At 50.4% G+C, this 22,946-nt stretch overlaps 1 protein-coding gene across 5 annotated transcripts in view; it reads left to right on the forward strand.

Annotated features, from left to right (window-relative positions):
• Window positions 1-22,946, forward strand: part of SAMD4A (sterile alpha motif domain containing 4A) — a 97,738-nt gene that overhangs the window by 60,602 nt on the left and 14,190 nt on the right. For 3 of the 5 annotated variants that reach the window (XR_011000400.1, XM_068194898.1, XM_068194897.1), the window contains exons 3-4: window positions 583-1,101; window positions 17,454-17,717. Coding sequence is in view for 3 of the 5 variants with exons in the window: in XM_068194898.1 (XP_068050999.1) it covers window positions 583-1,101; window positions 17,454-17,717 (783 nt within the window). In the remaining 2 variants the exon portion in view is untranslated. The remainder of the gene's footprint in view (window positions 1-582; window positions 1,102-17,453; window positions 17,718-22,946) is intronic. The other 2 variants (XR_011000401.1, XM_068194899.1) reach the window with 1 other exon arrangement.

Below are 22,946 nucleotides of genomic sequence, written 5' to 3' on the forward strand. Positions count from 1 at the left end.
GAGCCCTTCCCTCCTTTCCTTTTGGGCTGGTGGATGCACCAACACCCTGATTGAATGATTGTGTTCCTGCCGGAAAACTTCTTCCCTCTGTGGTTCTCTCCTGTGTTATCTCCTTTGAATCTTGACCTTTTCAATTTTCCAGCCAAGTTATTTTGAAAGGTTAGCCTTATCCACTGAGTGCTTTTGTGTAGTATTTTCTGTAATCTGCAACAATATGAAAAATTTGGGCCAAATCATGATTTTGGCTCAAAATAAGAGCAACAGCAGTAGAGTAGAGTTGGAAAATGGCTATAAATGCATTTCCCACATTGAGTTGGGTGTAGTTTGGTTTTTTCAATGATTTTCAGGGGCATCTGGTAACTTTTGGTGTCCAGTTTGGCGCGCTTTGCCCTGACAATGGTTTTGGAGGGTGGTGCACCCCTTTGCCAGGGAGATGCTCATGCTGCGGTACCACACATGTGGAAATCCCTTTGGCATGTTGTATTTACCCTGCCAGAGCCCGGTTATTTCTTTATTACCTCTGTTTTTCAATTCCTCGTTAACCTCCTTTTCCCCCCCTCCCCCTCCTTATTCCTTCAACAGGAATCATTAACCAGTGGCAACAGGAATCCAAGGATAAAGTGATCTCCCTCTTGTTAACCCACCTGCCTTTACTGAAGCCCGGCAACATCGAGGCGAAAGTCGAGTACATGAAACTCTTGCCCAAAATCCTGGCGCACTCGATCGAGCACAACCAGCACATCGAGGAGAGCAGGCAGCTGCTGTCCTACGCCTTGATACACCCCGCCACCTCCCTGGAGGACAGGAGCGCCCTGGCCATGTGGCTCAACCACCTGGAGGACCGCACGTCGGGGAGCTTTGGCGGGCAGGGCCGCGGCCGCTCGGACTCGGTGGACTACGGGCAGGCTCACTACTATCACCAAAGACAGAACTCCGACGACAAACTCAACGGGTGGCAGAACTCTCGGGACTCCGGCATCAGCGTCAGCGCCTCCAGCTGGCAGGACAAAAACCTGGCCTGCGAGAACGGCCACCTGCCCCTCTACTCCTCCTCCTCCGTCCCCACCACCATCAACACCATCGGCACTAGCACAAGCACCAGTGAGTAGCCACGGGAGGCTCTGGGGACAGTCCCCCCATCCCACTAGGAATTGCAGCTTTGGCGTGGTTAGCAGAGGGGCTAAACTCATCTGGGCCATAGAAAACACCTTTTTTTTTTTCTTTTTCCTTTCCTCACCTGCTTTTTTTATTTCCTGCTTGCCCTGTTGGTTTTTTTTTTTTTTTTTCCTCTAGTGCTGTGGGATTTTAAAGACCTGGGAGCTGGAGAGGAGGGAAAAACAGCAAAGAGTAAGAAAAAGAGCAAAAAATATGTGTTACTGAAGGGATCCCCTTGTGTTTCATGCAGCTTTGCGTAGATTTACAGTTCATGTTTCAAAAGTGGCTAAAGCAAGCAGGAAACTGAAGCTTCATGTCCAAAAGTGAGCTGGGGGCCTTGAGGCAAGTCCAAAAGTGTGCTGAGGACTTACTGAGAAGAAATGGGATTGGGACCCTGAGTGCAGACAAAAGTTTTGGAAGCAGAGCTGGAATCCACCATCTTCAGGGTATCTGAAAACATTCCCTTGTATTTGCAGGGCAGAGGTGTGAGGCTGGTGGTGATTGAGGAGTTTAGATGGACAGTCCTCACTGTTTTCCAGGAGAGCTGGGTGGTTCTTCTCCCACGGAGACCTTGCCAGGCTTTGATGGATGGTGCAGAGCCCAACCCAAGGCTTGGACACATGGAGAGCTCCGTGACTGATTTTTGTGTGAAGATTTAGTGTTCAAAGCAGCCATTGATACCTGTGAGGCTTCTTTGGGAGAGCAGGAATGCAGCATCTTCTCAGTGGGATTCAAAGGCTCCCCTGCCCACCCTCTTGCTCTGTGGAGGGCTGTCACACCTTGGGTGACTGCCATCATGTCCACCTGGAGGGCTGCATGTCGTCCTTCACTCTGAGATATTCAGAAGTCTCTCCAAGATGCTTTAACAGCATCTCCTAGAAATCAGGGATGCAGAGAGCACTTTGGGGAGGAGAGGCTTCTTGTGGCAGCAGCCCTGGTTTCTGTATCAGAGTGTGGAAAGCCACAATTAAATAGCTAAAAGCTTTAAAATGGTCACTTAAGGCTTCTGGGCTTTTCTCTCTCCTGTAAGAATTGCTTTTTGTTAAAGTAGTGTTTCAAATCAACAGGGATATGAAACACAGCTCTGGGTGTATTGCTGTAGCACCCTGGTCCTTGCCTCTGCTGTGTCCATCCTTGCAAGCCGGTGGGGATTTAGCAGAAGGTCTCAGCTTCTCCACAGACTCTAAACCTAATCATTCCCATCCAATCCCCCATCTGTGAAGCCCCCAGCTCCTGCTGCTGTGGGACTGTGTGATGTTCAGCTTCTCTGAGGGCCAGACCCTGTGCTATGAAGCTGTTCCTGGGTGACTGAGCTGCATGGGAAGGGTCTAACAAGGGGGCAGGGTGAGAAAAGCCCCATTAATCTACTTGCAGTCAGTCTGTTAAACCTCTCCAAGGATTATTTTTTTGGGGGTTTTCCATGTGGTTTTTGCACGCCTGGTGGTTCAGAGGCTTTGCACACCATGGAAACAGAGGCTTCAGAAGGGGTCTGGCTCCTCATGTCAGGATCTGGAAGCAGGGAGGTGTGGTGGGTGCAGCAGGTTGATCACTGACAATAGCTGGAACTTTGCAAGATGCAATAGGTTTTGAAAGACCCTTTCCATAAACCTCTTGGTGGACTTTTGAGCCTTTCTGTGCTCAGACTTAGCTCTCAGCAGAAGCATTGACCCACCCCTTGCCCATTGTGGTCCCCAAGTACTGGCACAAGATGCCAAAACTGAGGCAGTAGCTGAACTACTCAGCAGTGCCTGAGCTGCTGCGGTGCTGGGGTTTTTCCTAAATTCTCTCTGAATTCGGTGTGTTCAGCAGCAGCTGGGACAGGAGCACCTGTGGGTCTGCCAACAGCCCTACACTTTACCCAGTCTTCTGCTTGAATTCCTCCTCAATCTCTGCCACTTGCTTGGCTGCATCATCCTCTGCTAGTGATAGTTTAGGCCCACGTGGTAAGCTGTTGTAACTCCTGCAGACATATTTTGGTGGCACCAAGCTCAGACAACGTGGGCTGAGCTGGAGGTGACCCAACCACACTTCATGTGTCAGTTCATAAACTTCCTTAACACAATATTTGGCTTGGGCAAAAGCCTGGTAAGTCCACAGATAGATGCTAAAAAATAAACACGGCTGTCAGCCTTTGTCCCAGCCCCTTGACTCAATCGATATGTTTATTAATCTTTATGCCAGAGCAAAGCCCTCGACTCCTTAGTGTTTGTTTAGGTTTTAGTGTTGTTATTAGTTTTAAGTTCTCCCTCTTGCTCAGAGGTGTTTATCTGTGCAGAGGCTTTAACCCAGCAACACCCTGCAGGGCACAACCTTCCCTGACCCATCCCTGCAAAGGCACTGTCTGTTCCTGACACCAAAATGGGGCAAAGTCTTTTCCAGAACAGTGATGTGGTGATCTTGCCTGAGCTACGTTCTTCTGCTGCTGTGGCACAATGAGATTTAATGCTGTCATGGCACAGGGCTTCAATATGGGTGGCTGAAGCTCATATGATGTTTTGCTTTGCGCTGTCCTTGACTTTGACTCGACCTAGACTCCAGTTTTGAGATTTGGTTCAGGATTGGTTCATCTCCGGCTCTCCCATAACTGCACTGACAGGGGTCAGCAAAGGTTTAGCCAGGGCTTGAGGAGATGTTACAGGAGGTGAGTCTGGAATGTTCTGAAGGAGTCACTCTGGATTTACCACACTAATGATGCTCCAGGAGTGGGACCAGTGTTCTAAGTGACGAATTTGGTTCTGGAGTTATCAGAGGATACGGTCTCACACCAAACAATGGAAGTTGGCCCAGAGAAGCTGTGTCTGTCTCATCCTTGGAAGTGCTCAAGACCAGGCTGGATGAGCCTTCAGTCTGGTCTAATGGAAGGTGTCCAGCCCATGGCAGGGGAGTGGAACCAGATGGGCTTTAAGGTCCCTTCCAACCCAAACCATTCTGGGATTCTGTGATGTTCATGTTCTCCTTCCCATCCACTGCATCAACAATTCCTGCAAAGCTTGAGATGCAACTTTAAACCAAGCTTTAGCATGCTAGGAGTACAGACAGCCTTGGCATGGGCTCGGGAGCACAGGCAGGGAGGAGGCTGGAGCTGCTCCGGCGTGGGGGACGGGGTGAAGCCTGGAGTCCTGGCTCTGTGGCCAGGTCAGGCAGCAGTTGCAAAATGTTGGGGTTGCACAACGCCTTTGTGATGGAGACACGGCCTGGAAACTCTGCAAGGACAGAGGGAAGCAGCTTGTTTTCAAAGCTGCCAACAGCCTCTCGAGTGGGGGCTCCAGCTCCTTCCCTACCCCTGTAACTGGCTCCACCCGAGTGCGGTCTGATGGCACGACAGGATTTGCTGTCAGATGGAAGCACAGCTTAGCCCTGTGTTTTCCACCCTCATGGAAGGGAATCTGTGCAGAGGCAAAGGAGGGTCTGTCATTAGCTGTGCTGAGGAGGAGGATTGCAGATGCACTGGTCGCATCTGGACCATAAAGTCACAGGTCAGTGAGGGTCAGATACAGTCAGAGACCTTCCTGCAGATCGGGAATCCCGGGCATTGGCACTGTGTTCCTACTGGAGGGATGTTGCACTCTTTGGTGTTTCAGTGTCACTGCACTGCCTGGGTCCCCCTGAGAGGGAGCAGAGAGGTCCTTGGACCAGCAAAGCTCTTGCCAGTCTGGAGCCACCCTTCCTCTCCTGCAAAAATGGGAAAGATGCCGGGTGCTCAGGCCTGCTACACCCTTCCCATGGGAGTCTCTGCCAGAAAACTGGTGGTGTTTGTCTATAAGGAGGAGAGCAAGCAGAGCAAGGGAGGAGAAGTACTCACTGTAAAAATTCCTTGTCCTGAAAAAGAAAAATCTCCAGCTTGTCCTAGAGCTGAAGAGAAGTAAATCAGGGTTCTTCCTTCCATGCACCCCGGCCCAGGTTCAAAATGACAGAGAGCAGGGTTAAACTGGATGTTGGGAAGAAATTCTTCCCTGTGAGGATGGTAAGGCACTGGTTGCCCAGAGAAGCTGTGGCTGCCCCTGGAAGTGTCCAAGGCCAGATCGGGCAGGGCTTGGAGCAGCCTGGGATAGTGGAAGGTGTCCCTGCCCATGGCAAGGGATGGCACTAGGTGATCTCTAAGGTCCCTTCCAACCCAAACGATTCTGTCTTTCTGTGATCCTGCCCTACAGGCAGATCTGCAGCTGCTGTGTGTCAGAACATGTGTGCGTGACATGGCTTGCAGGATTTTGCCAACATTTGCTCCAGGTATGGAATCGCCAGTGAGAGGGCAGATGAACGTCCTGGAGCTCTCCCTGAGTCATCAGGGAACTGAGGTGGAACAAACAGCACCAAAAAAGCTCTTGCCATGAACAGAGTGTGGGTTTCCTGACTCTTCCTCCCCTACCCTGCTGTGCAACAGCTCGCTGCCTACCACTGGAGACAGCCCTGTTGCCATACCTGGTATCCAAACTGAGCTGGTAATGGGATAGCTGCGTGTTTTAACCCACAGGACCACCCTGATCTGTGTTGGGTTGATGGGCAGCTTCAGAGTCGTTGTCCTCTGTGTAGATTTCAGCAGCAACTGAAGGGAGTGCATTGTGTGTCCTCAGCCTGTGTTTGCCTCACACAGACATTTCCTCCCATGCAGACTTAGCAAAACATGTCATGAGAAAATGAAGAAGTCTTAGTGAGGTTACAGCAGTGAAGCAAACAAATGTCCTGTTTTTGCAAATTAGCTTTTGGAATTGCCTTCAGAAAATTGTTGCTCAGTTGGCCTTGCTGAGACTTGGCACCCTGGCACTCATCCTGCCAGCTGGGGACACCTCTCACGTCTGCTTTTCTTCTCTTTTACTGATAGACTGAGAAAAGCTCGTTGGCCTTTATTGCACTTGAGCTTCGCAGTGGTGGCAGACAAGGGCATTTGTTGTCTTGCTCATGCCCTCTAGTGTCACACACAATGGACAGAGAAGGCTTCCAGAAGTCTCACACTTTGTCAGGTTCCCAGTGCTACAAAATCTTGCTAATCCTGTAGCTTGAAATCAGAACTGTTGGATGAGAAGATCAGGTGTGAGCAGAGTTATTTGCTGAAATCCATGTACATCAATACAGCAGCAAACAGGAGTGAGAACAATGTAGAATCACTTAGGTTGGGAAAAGACCTTGAAGATCATCAAGTCCATCTGTAATCTTCTACTCCAGCACTGAACAGCAGATACAGATTTTCTGTCCCCTCTATAAATTCAAAGCTCTTTGTCCCTGGTCTGCAGACCATCACTCAGCCAGCGAGACGAGTGGTCACCCACCTCACCCTGGAGGCCATCAAGCACTGGAGATGGAAGTGGTGGTGGAGAACGAGAGCAATGTCCTTTTGAGGTGTCAGCAAGAAAAGATCTGGGAATGATCTGCCCCTGCTCTTGAGTGTGCTTTATAGCCAGTGTCCCTTCCTTTTCTAACCTTGAAACTTCAGGTTAGCTGCCCCTGCTCGTTTGGATCCTCCTTTGAGCCTGTTTGGCACATTCCCTTCACTTCTTTGCTCCCAAAGGATCTCTTTTCTCACTGTCTCTTTGGCTGAATGACAAAGGTCCATGTGATGCTGAGATCCCACCTTCAGTCATCTCCACAGGGTTTCCAGCCTGACACACATCAGCCTATTTCTTGTCTTCCAAACATCATAACCTGCACTGGGAGGGAAGAAAAGACAGATTCGCAGGGTGACTTAGAGTAACCCATCAGCCACTGAAGAGCACTGTGCTCAGGATATCTGGAAGAGTGATTCTCCTGTTTTATTCATTTGGAACTTGCAGATCACAGGTAGCTTTGCTCATAGGGTTGCCCATCCTTGCAGCCGTGGGGCAGAAGTCTCTTACCAGCAGCTGTTGGCTCTCAGGGCATGCAGGTGGCCCTGGAGGATGGGGATGGCTCTGGGAGACACGGATGGCTCAAGGGGGATTCCAATGCCTCTAGCAGGGTGTGGATGGCTCTGGGGGAATATGTATGGCTCAGGGAGGGTGTGGATAGCTCTGGGGGGATGCAGATGGCTCTGAGGGGATGGGGTTAGCAAGGCAGAGCTGATGTCACCTGAGGCATCAGACAGCACAGAGACAGAGCAGGGTCCTCACTGCCGTGCCCGCTCTGCTCTCAGGTGGGAAATGAGTGACAACACGGGGCATATGTGCAGCCTACAGCTTTTGGGATGTGCTGGTCCTGCTGTAGCAGGGTGTGGAGCAAGTGAGGGATCCCTGCTTGCCAAGCAGAGTGAGTAGGCAGCGAAGGGAACACGTTTCCCACGGGCGTGCTCTGGCTAGTGGATTTTCACATGGGCAGCAGGATAGATCTTGTGGCTCTGCTTGACCCCTCATCAGCCACGATGCTTGGAGGCAGAGATGTCACCAAAAGGCAGAAGGGTCTCCAAAAGGAAAGAGGAGAGCAGACCTCAAGGCTGGGCTCAGTGGTGACTTGCAGCAGGTGGTGATACCAAGGATGGCTCATAACCGTGTGTGGTCAATACAGACACATGTGAGTGCTCCTAAACCAGCCCTCGTGACACCAGATGGTAAACAGTCCATGTGCTCTGGGCTGCCTAGGCCCTTGCAAACCCTGGGTTTGGCTAAGCCCTGGGTTGGGGAAGCCATGGAGCAGGTGGTGGTTGGTGTGCATGGATGGGGAGGAGGAGAGGGAGCACGGAGTTCCAGCCAGAGACATGTGGCTGTCCCCAAAGTGGGCATGTCACACATGTGTCCTCTGGGATCACACAGTTCCTTCCTCCAGAGCTTCTTTAAGCAAGGTTTGGTCTGTACTCACACATGGAAGCAGTGTGAAGCTGTGTCAGGGGAGGTTTAGGTTGGGTATCAGGAAAAGGCTGTTCCCCCAGAGGGTGGCTGGGCACTGGAATAGGCTTCCCAGGAAAGTAGTCACAGCCCCAAGCCAGACAGAGTTCAAGGAGTATTTAAACACTCCCAGGCACAGGATGGGATTCTTGGGATGTCCTGTGCAAGGCCAGGACCTGGATTTGATGATCCTTTTGGGTTTCTTCCAACTGTGCATCTTGTGTGATTCTGTGCTCTCACAGAGCACTGCTCCCAAATTCACATACAGAGCAGCTCTGCAGCTTCCTGGCTGGAACGAGGCCACCTAATTTGGGAATCTCTATTCCAGCAGCACCCAGGGATGTTCCCACCCTCTCAGCTTGTGAAATCCCAGTGCAATCACCAACTGTAGGTGCTCAGGGCAGGGAATGCCTGCCGTGGTTTGCTGTTGATGTGTTACTTGTCCCTTGATGGGAGGGTAGGACGCTATCCTTGACGTGCAAGCTGGGATGGGGGGGAGATTGAATCTTGTGGCTCTGATGCCACCTCCACTTTCCATACAGCAGTCTGGGTGTCTTGGGGATGGATGTTAGGAAGCAGCAGCAATGGTTTTGTCTGTATCCTACAGTCCCTGGGATTCCTGTCACCAATTAATGCTGCTTCTGGCCTGGAAGCGGTGCAGAAGCCGCCAGGGCAGGTGATTGATGCTCTCTGGGTTGTGGAGCAGTCAGCCAGCCCCAGTAATTCTCTCAGACCCCTCGGCAGTCTCCTCTCTCTGGGAGGTTCTGTTGATGGATGGACCCTGCTAGACCTGGGTGTATTTTTGCAGCTGCCCTGGTGCCTGTCGGATACAGGCACAGACCACGGCAAGCTGTGGTCACGCAGTGCGTGGGAGCTGGGTGCTCTCCCAAGGGAAGCTTTGCTTTTCCCATCACCCCATGAGCACCTGTGGGTTCCTCTCTGCACTTTGTATCACCCCTGGAGCCATCAGCAGGGGACTGAGGGCTGCGTCTGGGAGCCAGGGATGTTCCTCAGCACCTCCACCATTAACTTACATCTGTTAAGGGCCTGACGAGTAATTCCCTCCTCAAACCTTTCTTTCTTCTCCGTGACCACCACCATTCCCCAGCCTTCTCTCAAAGCATCACTAAAATCACATTGGTGATGTTTTCCTGAGCATCTTCAATGCAGCAAGAAACCCCTGGAGAGAATCCCCTTCCCGTTGCTCATCCTTTGAATCTGTGCAGCCCCAGGCTTTGGCAAGTAGAGGAAGGGAAAGAGATGAGCTCTCCTTCCCCCCACCATCACACAGCACCTGCAGAGAAGTGGCAGGAGGGCACGGAGGAGGGATGGGAGTGCTGTGATTTGGATTCATCTGGAGCATCTCGTCTCCTTCCCCACTGCACTGGGACTTTCTGTGTTCTCCTGACTCAGTAACACGCTGCTATTTAATTAACTTTTGACTTCTGGTTTAAAGGAGCAGTGCACAAAATAGTTATTTACTTCATTTGGAAATTCTTTTATTCGTTACCATAATTATAGCTTCCTCCCCCTTTTTTCCTTTTTTTTTTCCTTCTTTTTTTTCTTTTTTTTTTTTTCCTTTTTTTTATATTTTAATTAGCAGGGGAAGGGAGGGAGGGAGGGGGAATATTTGCTGCTCTCCTTGTGGTTATCACATCCTTCAAATTACTAAAAGAGGCTGGGATAATAGGTCTGGTGATTATATATAGGCACCATCTGCTCTGTGGCTGCTTCCTATCAAAGTGCAGTTAGGAGAGTGCAAGGAGGATATTTTCTCCCCAGCTATATTAAGACTGTTTCCATCTCGGCTCCAAAGCAAAGCTCTCTGCATGCAAATGGATCAAATGCACTGTAATCAATGGCTCAGTTTTTTGGCAGCCTTGAAGCTGTGGTTTTTTGGTGGTTTTTTTTGTTTTGTTTTTTTTTCCTAAATTTTGTTTTATTTTCCCCTCAAGTTTTGCTGTTCCCATCGGTTATGCAATTTTATTTCAGGCTGGTTGTTCTGATTTGATGTTTTCTTGTAACCATAGTCCCCCCTGTTTGCTGAGCAATGCGGTCTCGTGTTAGCTGGCGCGGGGATCTGTGCCATAACTCGAATGCGAGGCAATATCTGAGCAATCAGGAATGTTTTGGAGGATGATGAAGGCAGATTTTTAGGATGCATCTGTTGTGGGTATGTAGAGGAGGTGGAAAGCTGAGCTGAGCTGAGCTAATTTGGAGCAGTAATGGGAAAGAATGAATACTTGGTTTATGATACCAGCCGTGGCTGTCCCGTTGCTGCTGGGGATTGCTGGGGAGAATCGCATGGCTCAGGATTTGGGAGTCATAGAATTTTAGAATTCCAGACTGATTTGTGTTGGAAGGGACCTTAAAGAACATCCAGTTCCACCTCCTGCCATGGGCAGGGACACTTTCCACTATCCCAGGTTGCTCCAAGCCCTTTCCAGCCTAGACTGGAACACTTCCAGGGATCCAGGGGCAGCCACAGCTGCTCTGGGCACCCTGTGCCAGGGCCTCACACCCTCACAGGGAAGAATTTCTTCCCAATATCCAATTTGACCCTGCCCTCTGTCAGTGAGAAACCATTCCCCCTGTCATGGGGTGTCCCATCCTTTGCATCTTCTCATGATGGGGGGGAGCTGGATACTGTGTTTGCCCCTTGGTGGTCTTGGAGACCCAGGAGGATTCTCTTTTCTCCTGGAGCTGGTAAGATTTTGTGCTTTTGAAAGAGAAGGAATAAGACATGGCGAGCCCAGATGGAAGGGGAAGGTTCTCGGGATGGGGTGTGTGAGTTCCCAAGAGGTGGAGGCCAGAGGAAGGTTGAAACACTGAGGAATTTGTCTTGCAAAATTTGTACCATGGGGCCTACAAGAGAGGGGGAGAGTAGGTGGCTTTTTTGAATGAGTGAAAGTGGCTAAAAAGGGCCAAGGGAGGAGAAAATCCAAAATGAGTTGGCAAGGATGGAAAAGGCTGCAGGTCTGTTTCAGTCTGGGTGATGGCAGTGGCATGTACATCATGGGAGACTCTCACTGTCCTTATGTATTTTGTCACTGCTAAAGACACTCTGCCTCCCTGCTCTCACTCCACAGCCTTCTAATGACTCTGGGGATTACTGGATCCCAGTTTCTTGGGGCAATTCCAGAGGTTTGGCATTCACCCCTTTCACCAGACTGGTTTAGGGCCGTTTGTTTCTCACTCCCAGTTTCCCACTGGTTGCCCCTTGCTGTGTAAAGGATGCACATCCTCCAGGCTGGCCTCCTGAAATGGTTGTAAAAGTGGTGGAGGGGTTTCTCCATCTGGAGTGTGGTGGAAGCAGATGCTGTTGGAAGTCTCAGCAGGGAGATGCTCCTCAGACCAGGGACTGAGGCAGTGGGGAGCCCTGGCTGCTACTTGAGCAAAGAAAGTGTTCTTGGACATCCCTTTTGGGTGGAAAAGGACATTGGGAAGGAGAGTTTCTGCATCCCAGCGCTGTTTATCTGGCTTCATTCATGAGCAGGGGAGGAATTTCTCCCAGGAGCCCATAGCAAAAGCTATTTTCTGGGATAATTAGGGAGGCTTGGTTCAGCACAGCAGCATTTGATATTAATGGACTGGGATTCCCCAGGGACAAACAGTGATTTTCTGTAGTTTGTGTATGAGTTTAAAAGAAAAAAAATGCATTTATTGGCCTGGACGTTGGGGCATTGTGTTTACCCCAGGAGACTCCTTGGTTTAGGGCAGCACCTCCTTGCAACAGACCCCTAATCCTCCATCCCCACCCATTCCCACTTCCCTGAGCCACCATTCCTTGCATTCTTTTGTCTGTGAGTTAAATCCTGGTTGGATTCACATCTATTCTGTCTTGCTTCCACCTTGCTGAATGCTCCAGTGGGAAGCAAGGACCTGTCAGTACTTTTAGAAGGGGCTCATAAAGAAGAGGGAAAGGGATTTCTTACATGGGCTAATAGTGATAGGACAAGGGGGAAATCTTTAAATTTATAGTAAGTTTTAAAACTTATTTAAAATAAGTTTTAAATTAAAAGAGGGGAGATACAGATTAATTTAAAGAATAAATTCTTGGCTGTGAGGGTGCTGAGGCCCTGGCACAGAGAAGCTGTGGCTGCCTCATCCCTGGAAGTGTTCCAGACCAGGTTGGATGGGGCTTGGAGCTACCTGGAATAGTGGAAGGTGTCCCTGCCCATAGCAGGGGGTGGGACTGGATGTTCTTTAAGGTCCCTCCCAACCCAAAACATCCCAGGATTCTGTGAAGGAGCTTGAAAGCAGCTCCTGTGCTCCTGCTGCTTGGTGAGACAAGCTGGGCTTCCTTCCAGAAACGCATCCCGTCGGATTGCTGGAGCCACCAGGGTCTGAATTTACACATCTTTAGTTGCAGCCCCGCTCCTGCTGCCACACAAATGAGTAAATAACAGCCACAGCAGCTCCTGCTGGAGCCAGACAGCAGGTCCACGTGTGTTTGTGCCATGCAGGGAATTTCAAAAGCCCCTGTGAGGGTTCCTTCCCCGCTGAGCCTGGATGGGGCCTCGCATGCGCTGCTCGAGAGAGCAGCAACAAAGGGGTTATTGTTTCTCTGTCCAGTTTCTTCAACAGGAAACTGTGTTTAAAAACACCATTTCTTAAAAAAGGTTTGCTCGACAGTCTTTTCTGCAGTCTGTGCTTCTTCCCATTTCTCTGCTCGAGGCAGCACTCTGCTTGTATGGGGTTTTTTCCTGATGCAGAGGTTAATACCACTAATTTCCTAATACCACTATTCTCCTTTTCCCCAGTGGCTTCTTGCATTTAGGACCCTGAATTTCACCCCTTCGTGGGTTAGGTCAGCCCATGGTTCAGAGGCCAGGACATGGATTATCCAGCTCCTACAAACACAGTTGAAGTCACAGCCACAGAACAAGGAGAGATTAAAGAAAAAAAGGCACAAAGAAGAGGCTCCAAGGGTTAGGGGATGTTGAGCTGAAAAATGTTCCAACAGGTTCTGCTCTGGCTGTGCTGGAGCTGCCTGGGGCAGCGTGGGGAGCGGGTGAATGAGGTGCCCAGGAAGGAGGCTGGGTGCCAGCTGGGCAGTGTGACCCACTGGCAGCTCTTTCCAAGGGTTCTGGGCAGAGAAAAGCTGGAAAAGCCCTGGGCACTGGTCTGCCAGCACAGGGAAGCCTTCCTGGAGGAGAGGATGTGTCGTGACTGGGATAGCAAGGAGGAGGCAGAGGGGAGGACTGAGTTGAGCTTGGGGTTTGCTTTGTCAGGGGGGTGCTCAATGTTCCCTCTCCATGGGGGAGCTTCCAGGCTGCACAAAACCTTGTGTGGATTAAAAACATCCCCACTTTTTGGGGTCAGGCTGCTGTTCCAGCTACCAGCAGACCAGCTCTGCCTGAGGATGCACCATAAACAACTTTGCAGCCAAAAAGTGCCATTTTTAGACTAAAAAAAAACAAAAGAAGGTCCCAAAGAGTTCAGTATGCACCTTGCAGTGCTTTTTCCTTTCTGCAGGCACAGGGAGGATGTTATTTGGAATTGTAACCTGATGTGAGGAGCCTGTGCTGGTCCTTTGGGTATCAGGGGCATGGTGGGGACTGGAGACATTCTGAATACTCCCAGTGGTGGGTTTAGCTCTCACTGGAAACCCTCACACGTGTCTCCTCTCAAGGACTTTTGCAGCACTCTAAGCTAGATTTCATGAAGGGCAGAGGGAGAGTGAGCACCTTTTCAGCTGTCCCATGCTGTGTGGAGGAAAGTCTGCCTGCAGAGCCCAATTTCTCAGCTCTAATTACAGGAATGGGTGGCTTTTCCCTTCTCAGGCTGAAAAAAATTGGCCCAAAACCCTGAGAAACCACAACACAAATGTCTGACACTGTTCCACATGGTCCTCAGCGAACAAAAACCCTCTTGAAATCAGCCCTTGCCTCCCAAAATAGGCAGCACCACTTCAAAAGGGAAGAGAGGGGGAGGAGAAAAATCCCAAACCCAAGGCTTCAGGGGGTGAGAGCACTTGCAGCCTCAGAGTTTCTATAAGTGTGTTGTGGTGCCTGCCACCCCAGCCAGGGTTTGGTCTGAGATAAATCCAGATTTGCCTGGGAAGGAGGGGTTGGTCCCACAGGGATGCTCCCAGCGTGGCCAGCAGCTGCCTCCTGTCATGGGGAGCTTGGTTGCCATCACTTCTTCTCCATCCTCTACTTTTTTTTTTTTTTTTTAACCTGGGAATATTACCCTGAGCTTGATCCCAGTCTGGAAATCATGGAGAGGTTTCTTGCAAGGAAACCTGGTCTGGTGTGGGCTGAGCACAGCCCTGGCTGCTCAGAGCCAAGCAAAGGGGCAACACCAGCCCGCTTACTCCAGAGAAAACCATGATCTGCTCCCACCCCTGTCCCACTGGACGCCAGTTTGGAAGGAGCTGGACCAGGCAGTGCCTGTGTAGAGTCTTGCAGCACCTAAAGGGCAGGAAAACACTTCTAAACCAGAAGTGGGGCACACTTAAAAGCCAGTGGGGATGTGTGTGCCAGCGTGGGATGCCCTTTGGAGTGGTGGTTTCCCCTCTTTGTTTGCCCAGCTCGCAGCACTCAGAGAGGCAGCCGTGCCCACCCACCTCCTGGGAGCTTATCTTGGCCCAGAATAACATTTTAGATTTCCTTTTTAAATGAAAGCTTAATGTTTTTTGTAGTAAAAGAAAAGGAGGCATGAGCTTAAGGTGATAAACTCACACTTGGTTTTCTCCTGCTGAAGTTAGAGCCCACGTGGACCATTCATTTTAGCCAGGAGCAGCCCTGGATTCACCTCGGACCATCCAAAAAGCACACAGAATGGTCAAATTCAGGGCAGGACCTACAATAAACTGACACTTTGGAAATAATTAGCTACATCCTCTTATTTCAAGAAGCTGAGGGAGTGACCACAAGCAGCAGTTAATAAATATTATTAATAAATATAATAAATAGGGGCATTTATTAATCTCCTGGGGGATTACAGAGTAAAAGAGGGGTGCCATCCCAGGATTCTCAGCTTTTTTAGGGCTGATGGAAATGGGTTAGAGGGTTTGCAAGAAACCACATTATCAGCAATAAAAAGCAGTCTCTAAAGTTAGGCCAGTGCTAAGAGCCCTTAAATCATCTCAGTCTGGTCCCCAGAGTGGCTGGGGTGGTTTCAGGGAGCTGGGGACTTGCAGCATCCTTTGCAGAGGGATTATCCCTGCTGCATCTCAGGGGCTGGGTGAACTGACTCACAGTTCAGTAAAAATCTGGCTTAGTAAAACGTGTTCTCTTGGATCCAGCATTGCGTTATCTCAGGGAAAGGAGTGGAACTGATTTTTGTCTGGTGCACTGGATGGGTTCTCACTGTCCCTGGCCATCCTTTGGAGTTCATTATTTCTCCTTCAGCCGACACCGGCTTCTAATTAGGGGACATAAAATTAAGATGGAAGAGCAGCAGTTTGCAGGGGTATTGCTGCTCGTGAAGGAATCTGGGCTGGATTTATGCCAAAAATACCCTCTTGTGTGCAGGGTGGAGCAAGCACTGCTGGGTACCAGTGTCTGCACACACACACCCTGTGAGAGCTGGATTAGCAGAGCAGCCCTTGGCCTCCTGAAAGGGGACGATTAACCTCAGTGCTCCTTGGCCCTTCTCCTGCATGTCTCCTTCATCTGAGGGGCACAAATATTTCCTAAATCAGTGTTTTTCCTACAACAAATTCAGGGTGAATTCTCTCCCCCATGGCAGAGTGACCATAGCTGGGGGCAGCAGGCACAGAAGGGCTCTGGGTGATGCGGAGCCAATGCTCAGCCCTGGTGATGCATTTTAACCAATTTATCCATTTTTTCCCTATAATTCCCCCTATATTTATGGGGTTTTAAATCCTAAATATGTTTTTCTCCTGGTAGGGTGATGTGGCATCTGCAGATGCTATTTTGGGGGTACAATTGCAAAGCCAAGAGCTGAAAAAGCTTGCCCAAGACCTTCTGAAATCCATCTCTTTCCCCATCCGGATGCATCACATCACAGCTTTAGAAAGCATAACACTGCTCTGGAAACAATCTCAGGATCTCATTGACATCCTTTTCTGCCAAGAGACTTCTGGAAGATGTTTGTATAGTTTTTAAATGGGAAGGGAATAAATTCTTCCCCATAAGCCACCCCAGTGCTTCCCTGCAGAGCGTGGTGTTAGTGCTGTGTGTTGGCACAAGAAAGCCCTTTCAGAAGTAGGAATTATTTAAACTTTACAGAAATCCACAGGTTTTTTGGCCTCATCCAGCAGCTGCCTGTGGTACCAGCTGCTTTTTGCAGGTGGTTAATAAATGCAAATGTGCTCTGGTGTTTCTCTCTCTCCTCCTTTTGTAACCCCACTACTGCCTCATTTTCATGCTCCTGGTCAGCAAGCTGGCTTTGATGGTGGGTTTTCCCCCAGGCTTGAGCTGGGAATTAAGCCTGGCTTAACCTTTGCAGCACAGTGCACCTGGCTGGGGGTTTTCCACCAAGACTCGTTTATATTAAATAATAACATGGAGAGGAGCCTGAGTGGTTTTGGTGAACTGCTGTAAGTGCAAAAAGGGGATTAAGGAGCTTTAGGGCTTTGATGATTTAGATGGAAAAGCCATGAGAACAATGAATTTCCCCCAGGTTTTGTACGGTTTGAAAATTTGGTTTGGAAAGAAAAATTGAAAAGTCTTTGCTTCTGTTTCTTATAGGCTGAAAGGTCATTTTAATCCCTCTGCCCTCAGGTTTTCCTAGAGCAGGGAAATTTTCCCTGGTTTGCATCCTAAATCTGCATGTTAAATTACATACACTGTGTTTATGGCTAGACCAGTAGTTTAGTGACTCTGAGTGATGGAACTGGAATTTTGTTAAGCAAACAGAGCAATGTTTTAATGCTTTTTTCAGTACTTAAAACAGAGGTAGTCCTTGGAAGTGTTTAAGGGCAGGTTGGACAGGGCTTGGAGCAACCTGGTCTAGTGGAATGTGTCCCTGCTCATGGCAGGGGGTTAGAATGAGATCTGTAAGGTCCTTTCCAACACAAACCATCCCATGATCCTGTGATTTTAGTAGGACTCAACAAGGCTGAGACATTCCTATGGATGAGAAGTACCCTTGCAGTGATTTGGGGAGATGTGTAAGTGCTCCTGCTTCGGAGCACAAGCCAGGTCCTAACCCAAAGGGAGAGACAGAGATGCTTCCCTTGGATCTCTGTGAGGACATCCCCATCCTGGGATTTTTACGCTCCAGAACTGCTCGATTGATGTTATTTCCCTAAAGATGGAATCCACACAACACCTTCCCTTGAGCAGCCCAGCGTAGCTCGTGTGACCCCATCTCCTTGCAGGTACTCCCATCCTTTTTGCTTCCCAGGAGGCAAAGCAGAGAGCTCAGGGTAGGGCTCAGGGGTGCTGCAAAGCCATCAGCCAGGCACCATGGCCAGCCACCACCACACATTTTACAATTTCATTTGATTTTTTTTTTTTTTTCGGGGGACTCTGCTGCATCCCGTGCCGCGAGGGGGGAATAACCTCTTTGATTTTATTTTTTTTTTTTTTTCAGTTCTCTCAGGCCAGACACACCACAGCCCTTTGAAACGCTCTGTGTCCCTTACCCCACCCATGAATGTGCCAAACCAGCCTCTAGGACATGGATGGATGTCTCATGAGGACTTACGAGCTAGAGGACCCCAGTGCATCCCTTCCGATCATGCCCCCCTGTCTCCACAAAGCAGTGTAGCCTCTTCGGGAAGTGGTGGGAGTGAACATTTAGAAGATCAGCCTTCCGCTCGTAACACATTCCAGGAGGAAGGGAGTGGGATGAAAGGTGAGTGACAAACCAGACCCCGACCCCCCCAGCACCCAGAGGCAGGAGGGGAAGAGCCGCCCGTGCTCCCGGCAGCGCGGGGCTCTCGCCTGGCGGTTTTGGGCGAGGATCCTCGTGGCCAAACGGGGCCTCCCGGCGTTTGCTTCCCGGCTCAGGAATTTAGGTTTAGGGGAATGCCTTGGGTTTTCTTTTAAGTAGCAGCTGGTCCTGATCTGACGTCTTGCACTTGGGTGCCGGTGGGCTGGTTTTGCCCCAAAATCCCGTGAGCTGCCAGCTTTCCAAAAAGCTGGATTTTTTCCATTGCCTGTGGCTTTGGGATGCGAGTGGTGCTCTTTTTTGTCTTTTTTTTTTTTTTTTATGCCAGTGAAAAATAGCTTAGAGCAAGCTTAGCAAGCCATGTGTGATTTACCGTTGCAGTGTTTGGTACCCACCAAGTATTTGGGGAAGTTTTGGCTTGGGATTCTTGTTTGCAGTGAATTTAACCTGCGTGTTTTGGTTGGCTTTCCCGTTATACCTACATTTCACAGAGATTTTGGCAATGAATATATGTGATTCTGGTGGTAAACTAGGCAGAAATGAACCCCACTTGCTGCAGTCAAAGATGCAGAGCAAACTTCAGGCTGAGGAGGAATAAACAGCTAAAAACTGGGCAAACACATGGAGTGTGTGTTCCTGGGAACAGACTGAAGATGACCCTGCAGCTCTCAGACTGATTTAAACAACTCCAATTCGTATTAATGCAAAGCAGCTCGATTGTGTGCAAACCAGTGGTGTATCAGAATAGGGAAATAACTATTTTTTAACAGTCACAAGGTCTGATTTTAGTCTAATTACAGACAAATTGAGATATTGAGATATGGATAAATCTGTATGATGTGGGACTGTGTTTGGCTTGGCTCTGGATGGCTTTGATGTGCATGAAATAAATGCATGAAAAACCCCTCATGGTTCTAGGGAATGTAATAGAGGCAGGTCGGGTCCTGCAGTCTGTCTGGCCAGGGAGAACTTTTTGGGAGCAAGTGTTTCTAGGGAAGGGCTGTTTAACACTACATTTCTCCAGGTTTCTGCAGAAGGAGCTGGGGAGGAGACCATGGGGAGCTTGGCTCCCTGTGATCCACAGCTGCAGCTCTGGGATCTGCATGGATAGGAACTTCCCAGTGCTGTGCAATCAACCTGTGTGGCCAAAGCCACAAAAGCCAGAGGCTGTCCACGAGCAATGATCAATTAAATCACCCCCACATATTAACACATCCCCTTGCTGCTGTGTGCAGCTGGGATATGTCCACCTTTCTTCGGGCTGTCCCTTTCCAGACTTCCAAACATGATTCCCCCATTGCTGACTCAGCCAAATGGTTTTGTCCCCCGTGTCCAGGGACGTGCAGAGCAGATGTTCACAACCTCTGGTGTCTATGCCTGCTGTGTCCTCCCCTCATCTGGGTTTTCTTCAGGCTGAACCATTCCACTGCCTTCCCAGATGATGTTTTCTAAACTTGGGGTTGTTCCTGCTTCTCTTTGCCAGGTTTTTTTCCAAAAAGTCTGTGTTTTATTGAAGGTGTGTTGCCCAAAAACTGGACTTGGAAGCAGAGCAGAGGCTTGTTTGCCTCCAGACAGCATTCCTGTGGCTGTGTAGCTCATCGTCCTCATATAACAAAGCACTGTGGGCTGCATATGACCCATTGTATCCCCACAGCTTTCCTGAAAAAAAAAAAAAAAAAAAAAAAAAAGAGAGGACTGCCCGTTCCCTGCACTCCGATCGTGCCGTTTCTTGTTCCTACAGAAACACAGCACAACTTGGTGCATTTTTATGGGGCTGCCTCGTGTTCCATCCAGGCCGGCTGCTCCGGCTGCCAAGTCCATTCTCTGAATTGCAGCCACGTCTCCCTGAGTGCCTGCAGGCTCTTGTGGCTGGGTGTCACCCCTGCTCCTGGTCAGCTGGTTCCTGCTTGAACGCCCTCCGGGGCATCCAGGAGGATCCAGACCCACGGGATCTGGAATGTGAGGAACCCATGGCAGATCCCCATCTGCCTTACCAGTTTATCTCCCCCAGTGTCACCTATTTCTTTCCTTTCTGTTTATCTTTATGGTCTTATGTCTCCTCCCACTTCTTTTCTTTCCCTCTATCTGCATGCTGAAGATAGATGGCTTTGGCTTTATCCTAGCTCTTGGTTTCTCCAGGGGAAGATAGGAACACTTGGTTCTCCATGGAGCCCGTCTGTCTGTCTGTCTGTCCCTTCCCATGTCCCTGCCCATGGCAGGGGGTTGGAATTAAATAATCTTCAAGGTCCCTTCCAACCCAAACCATTCCAGGACTCTGTGATTCCTGGGGCACAGCTTGGGGAGCACCAGGAGGAAGGTCTTGGTAGACCCAGGGGTTTCCGATGGGAGTCTGTCCAAGGTGTCCTGTGGGTAAATATGGCAGGGTGAGTTGATTTCCTTCTAAATTTCCTGACAGCTGTGCCATGACTTTGCAATTAGCTTCTGGTAATTGCTGATTAAAGAGTAGCTCTGCAGGCAGGTGGTTCACCCATCCGTGGAGAGCTTTGGGAAGTTTGACTTTCCAAGGACCATGAAATCACCTTGGATGTCCTTGCGCTTTCCTGGTTGCCTCTTCCCTGTGGGAAGGGGGAAAGCTCCACCACACACAACACACTCTCTCTGTCCTGGGGTGGCTCCTTCTCCCCAGCCTGCTCCCAGGATTGCCATCTCTGCTGGCAGGGGGGCTCTGGGACCATCACTCTCCCCAGAATTAAGGCATGATCCCGACAGGCTGATGCAAAGGCAAAGAGCTGCTTCTGCAGAGGTTGGAGATGGGTTTCCTGCAGGGTTCAATGTCTATGTGAAGTTGCATCTCTCTTCTAGAAGTATCCCTGTGGGCTTTGCCATTGGCATGGATGCGTGCCAAAGGCAGGTGTCCCATGGGGATGTGGGATCAGGGAGACTTTTAATGTGCTGTCACTAGAATGGTGTGGGTTTGTGTTAAAATGATGTTGAAATTTGAGCCTGTGCTGGAAATGGGGCTTTTTTTTGCTAAGAAGTTTTTTATTTATTTTAAACAGAAATCAGCTTAAGAGGGTGCTGGTAGGAGACTTTGGGACTGTTGCATGTCAGAACTTTTGGAAGACGGTGAATTTTAGCCCATCTGTGCTCAGTAATTGCTTTTCCCCATGTTTGGTGTGGGGTTGATCTCCTGCGCAGCACTTGAGGAATTTCATTGACACGTGAATCCCGATGTGTGTCTGGGATTTGGAGAGTGTGAGCGGGATGCAGCACGCTGGGATTGTTTGCATCCTCTGCTTGGACGCAAGGTGGGTTTGGGACCAGCCCAGGCAGCAGGAGACTTCCGGCAGATGTATGGATTGCCTTAGGGAACCAAACCAAGGTCCCTCCTGCCCTGTCCCTTCCAGTGATGAGGCCTTGGTTCAGGAAGAAGTCATGGACAATCCTTGGCTTGCATGTGGTACTGAACAGTGTGGGACTTTCTGGACCCACACCATGAGATGGATGTCCCAGCATGGGAATGAGCTCCTGAGTGTCTCACTGGTAGGGAAGGGGACAAGGACTATGGACCAGGTATTGCTGGGAGGAGAGCACATCAGCTGGGAAGGCTGTGGCACAGCTCCTGTTGGGTTGTAGGTGCTGAATAAAGCAGGTCTCGATGTGGCCAAGCGTTTGAAGCCTTTACAGATGAAAAATGTTACCACAGGCCCAGCGCTGTGCTGCAGCACAGACACCTGCAGGGCCCCCCTCCCTGGTGGGGTGTCACCACCGACCCCCAAACCTGCAGAACCCTGCATACCTGCTTGTTGTCACATTGCCTTCTCCGTGGAGGACGCCTCATCGTGGAGGTGTCCCTCTATGGGGTTTTGAATGTCACAGAGGAAGGCTTCCCCTCCCAGGTTCCTCACTGTGAGACCATGTTGATGTCAGGAGGATAAATGCTACACTGCAGGTAACAGCTGGGAAGGAAATCATTTCAGTCAGTGCATTTTAGGTCCCAGGTCACCCTTTGAAGCAGGGTGTGGGACCATCTTTGATGGCACATCATTTTTCCATCCCAAACCCATCTCTCTAGTTCTGTTTAAGCAGCCAGTTCCATTTTCAGCACATGCCAGCATCCCTCATGCCATAAATCAGTGTCTACCGTCCGCAGAACAGCCCTTTGCTTGTCCTAAGCTTAACCACTCCATGAGCTTCAGCAGTTCCATGTTCCTGGGAAAACAGCAGAGAGGAGCTTGGTGTGCAGTGGCACAATGCCAGCTCCCCATGGGCTAATTCCCAGTGGCTTTCCCACAGAAACCCAACTTCTGAGGATGTGTCCTCCTCCAGGGGCTGGTTCCGTGTCCCATCCACATCCGCAGCCCTGTGTCCCCATCCAGGGGCTGGTTCCTTGTCACATCCATATCCACAGCCCTGTGTCCTCCTCCAGGGGCTGTGTCCCATCCACATCCACAGCCCTGTGTCCCATCCACATCCACAGCCCTGTGTCCCCATCCAGGGGCTGGTTCCATGTCCCATCCACATCCCCAGCCGTGTGTCCCCATCCAGGGGCTGGTTCCTCCTCCCATCCACATCCGCAGCCCTGTGTCCCCATCCAGGGGCTGGTTCCTCCTCCCATCCAAATCCACAGCCCTGTGTCCCCATCCAGGGGCTGGTTCCATGTCCCACCCACATCCACAGCCCTGTGTCCCCATCCAGGGGCTGGTTCCATGTCCCACCCACATCCACAGCCCTGTGTCCCCATCCAGGGGCTGGTTCCATGTCCCACCCACATCCACAGCCCTGTGTCCCCATCCAGGGGCTGGTTCCATGTCCCACCCACATCCACAGCCCTGTGTCCCCATCCAGGGGCTGGTTCCATGTCCCATCCACATCCACAGCCCTGTGTCCCCATCCAGGGGCTGGTTCCATGTCCCACCCACATCCACAGCCCTGTGTCCCCATCCAGGGGCTGGTTCCATGTCCCACCCACATCCACAGCCGTGTGTCCCCATCCAGGGGCTGGTTCCATGTCCCACCCACATCCACAGCCCTGTGTCCCCATCCAGGGGCTGGTTCCGTGTCCCATCCACATCCCCAGCCGTGTGTCCCCATCCAGGGGCTGGTTCCATGTCCCACCCACATCCACAGCCCTGTGTCCCCATCCAGGGGCTGGTTCCACGTCCCACCCACATCCGCAGCCCTGTGTCCCCATCCAGAGGCTGGTTCCATGTCCCACCCACATCCGCAGCC

The sequence above is a fragment of the Anomalospiza imberbis genome, chromosome 6, assembly GCF_031753505.1.
Source record: "Anomalospiza imberbis isolate Cuckoo-Finch-1a 21T00152 chromosome 6, ASM3175350v1, whole genome shotgun sequence".
In the NCBI taxonomy this organism is placed as follows: Eukaryota; Metazoa; Chordata; class Aves; order Passeriformes; family Viduidae; genus Anomalospiza; species Anomalospiza imberbis.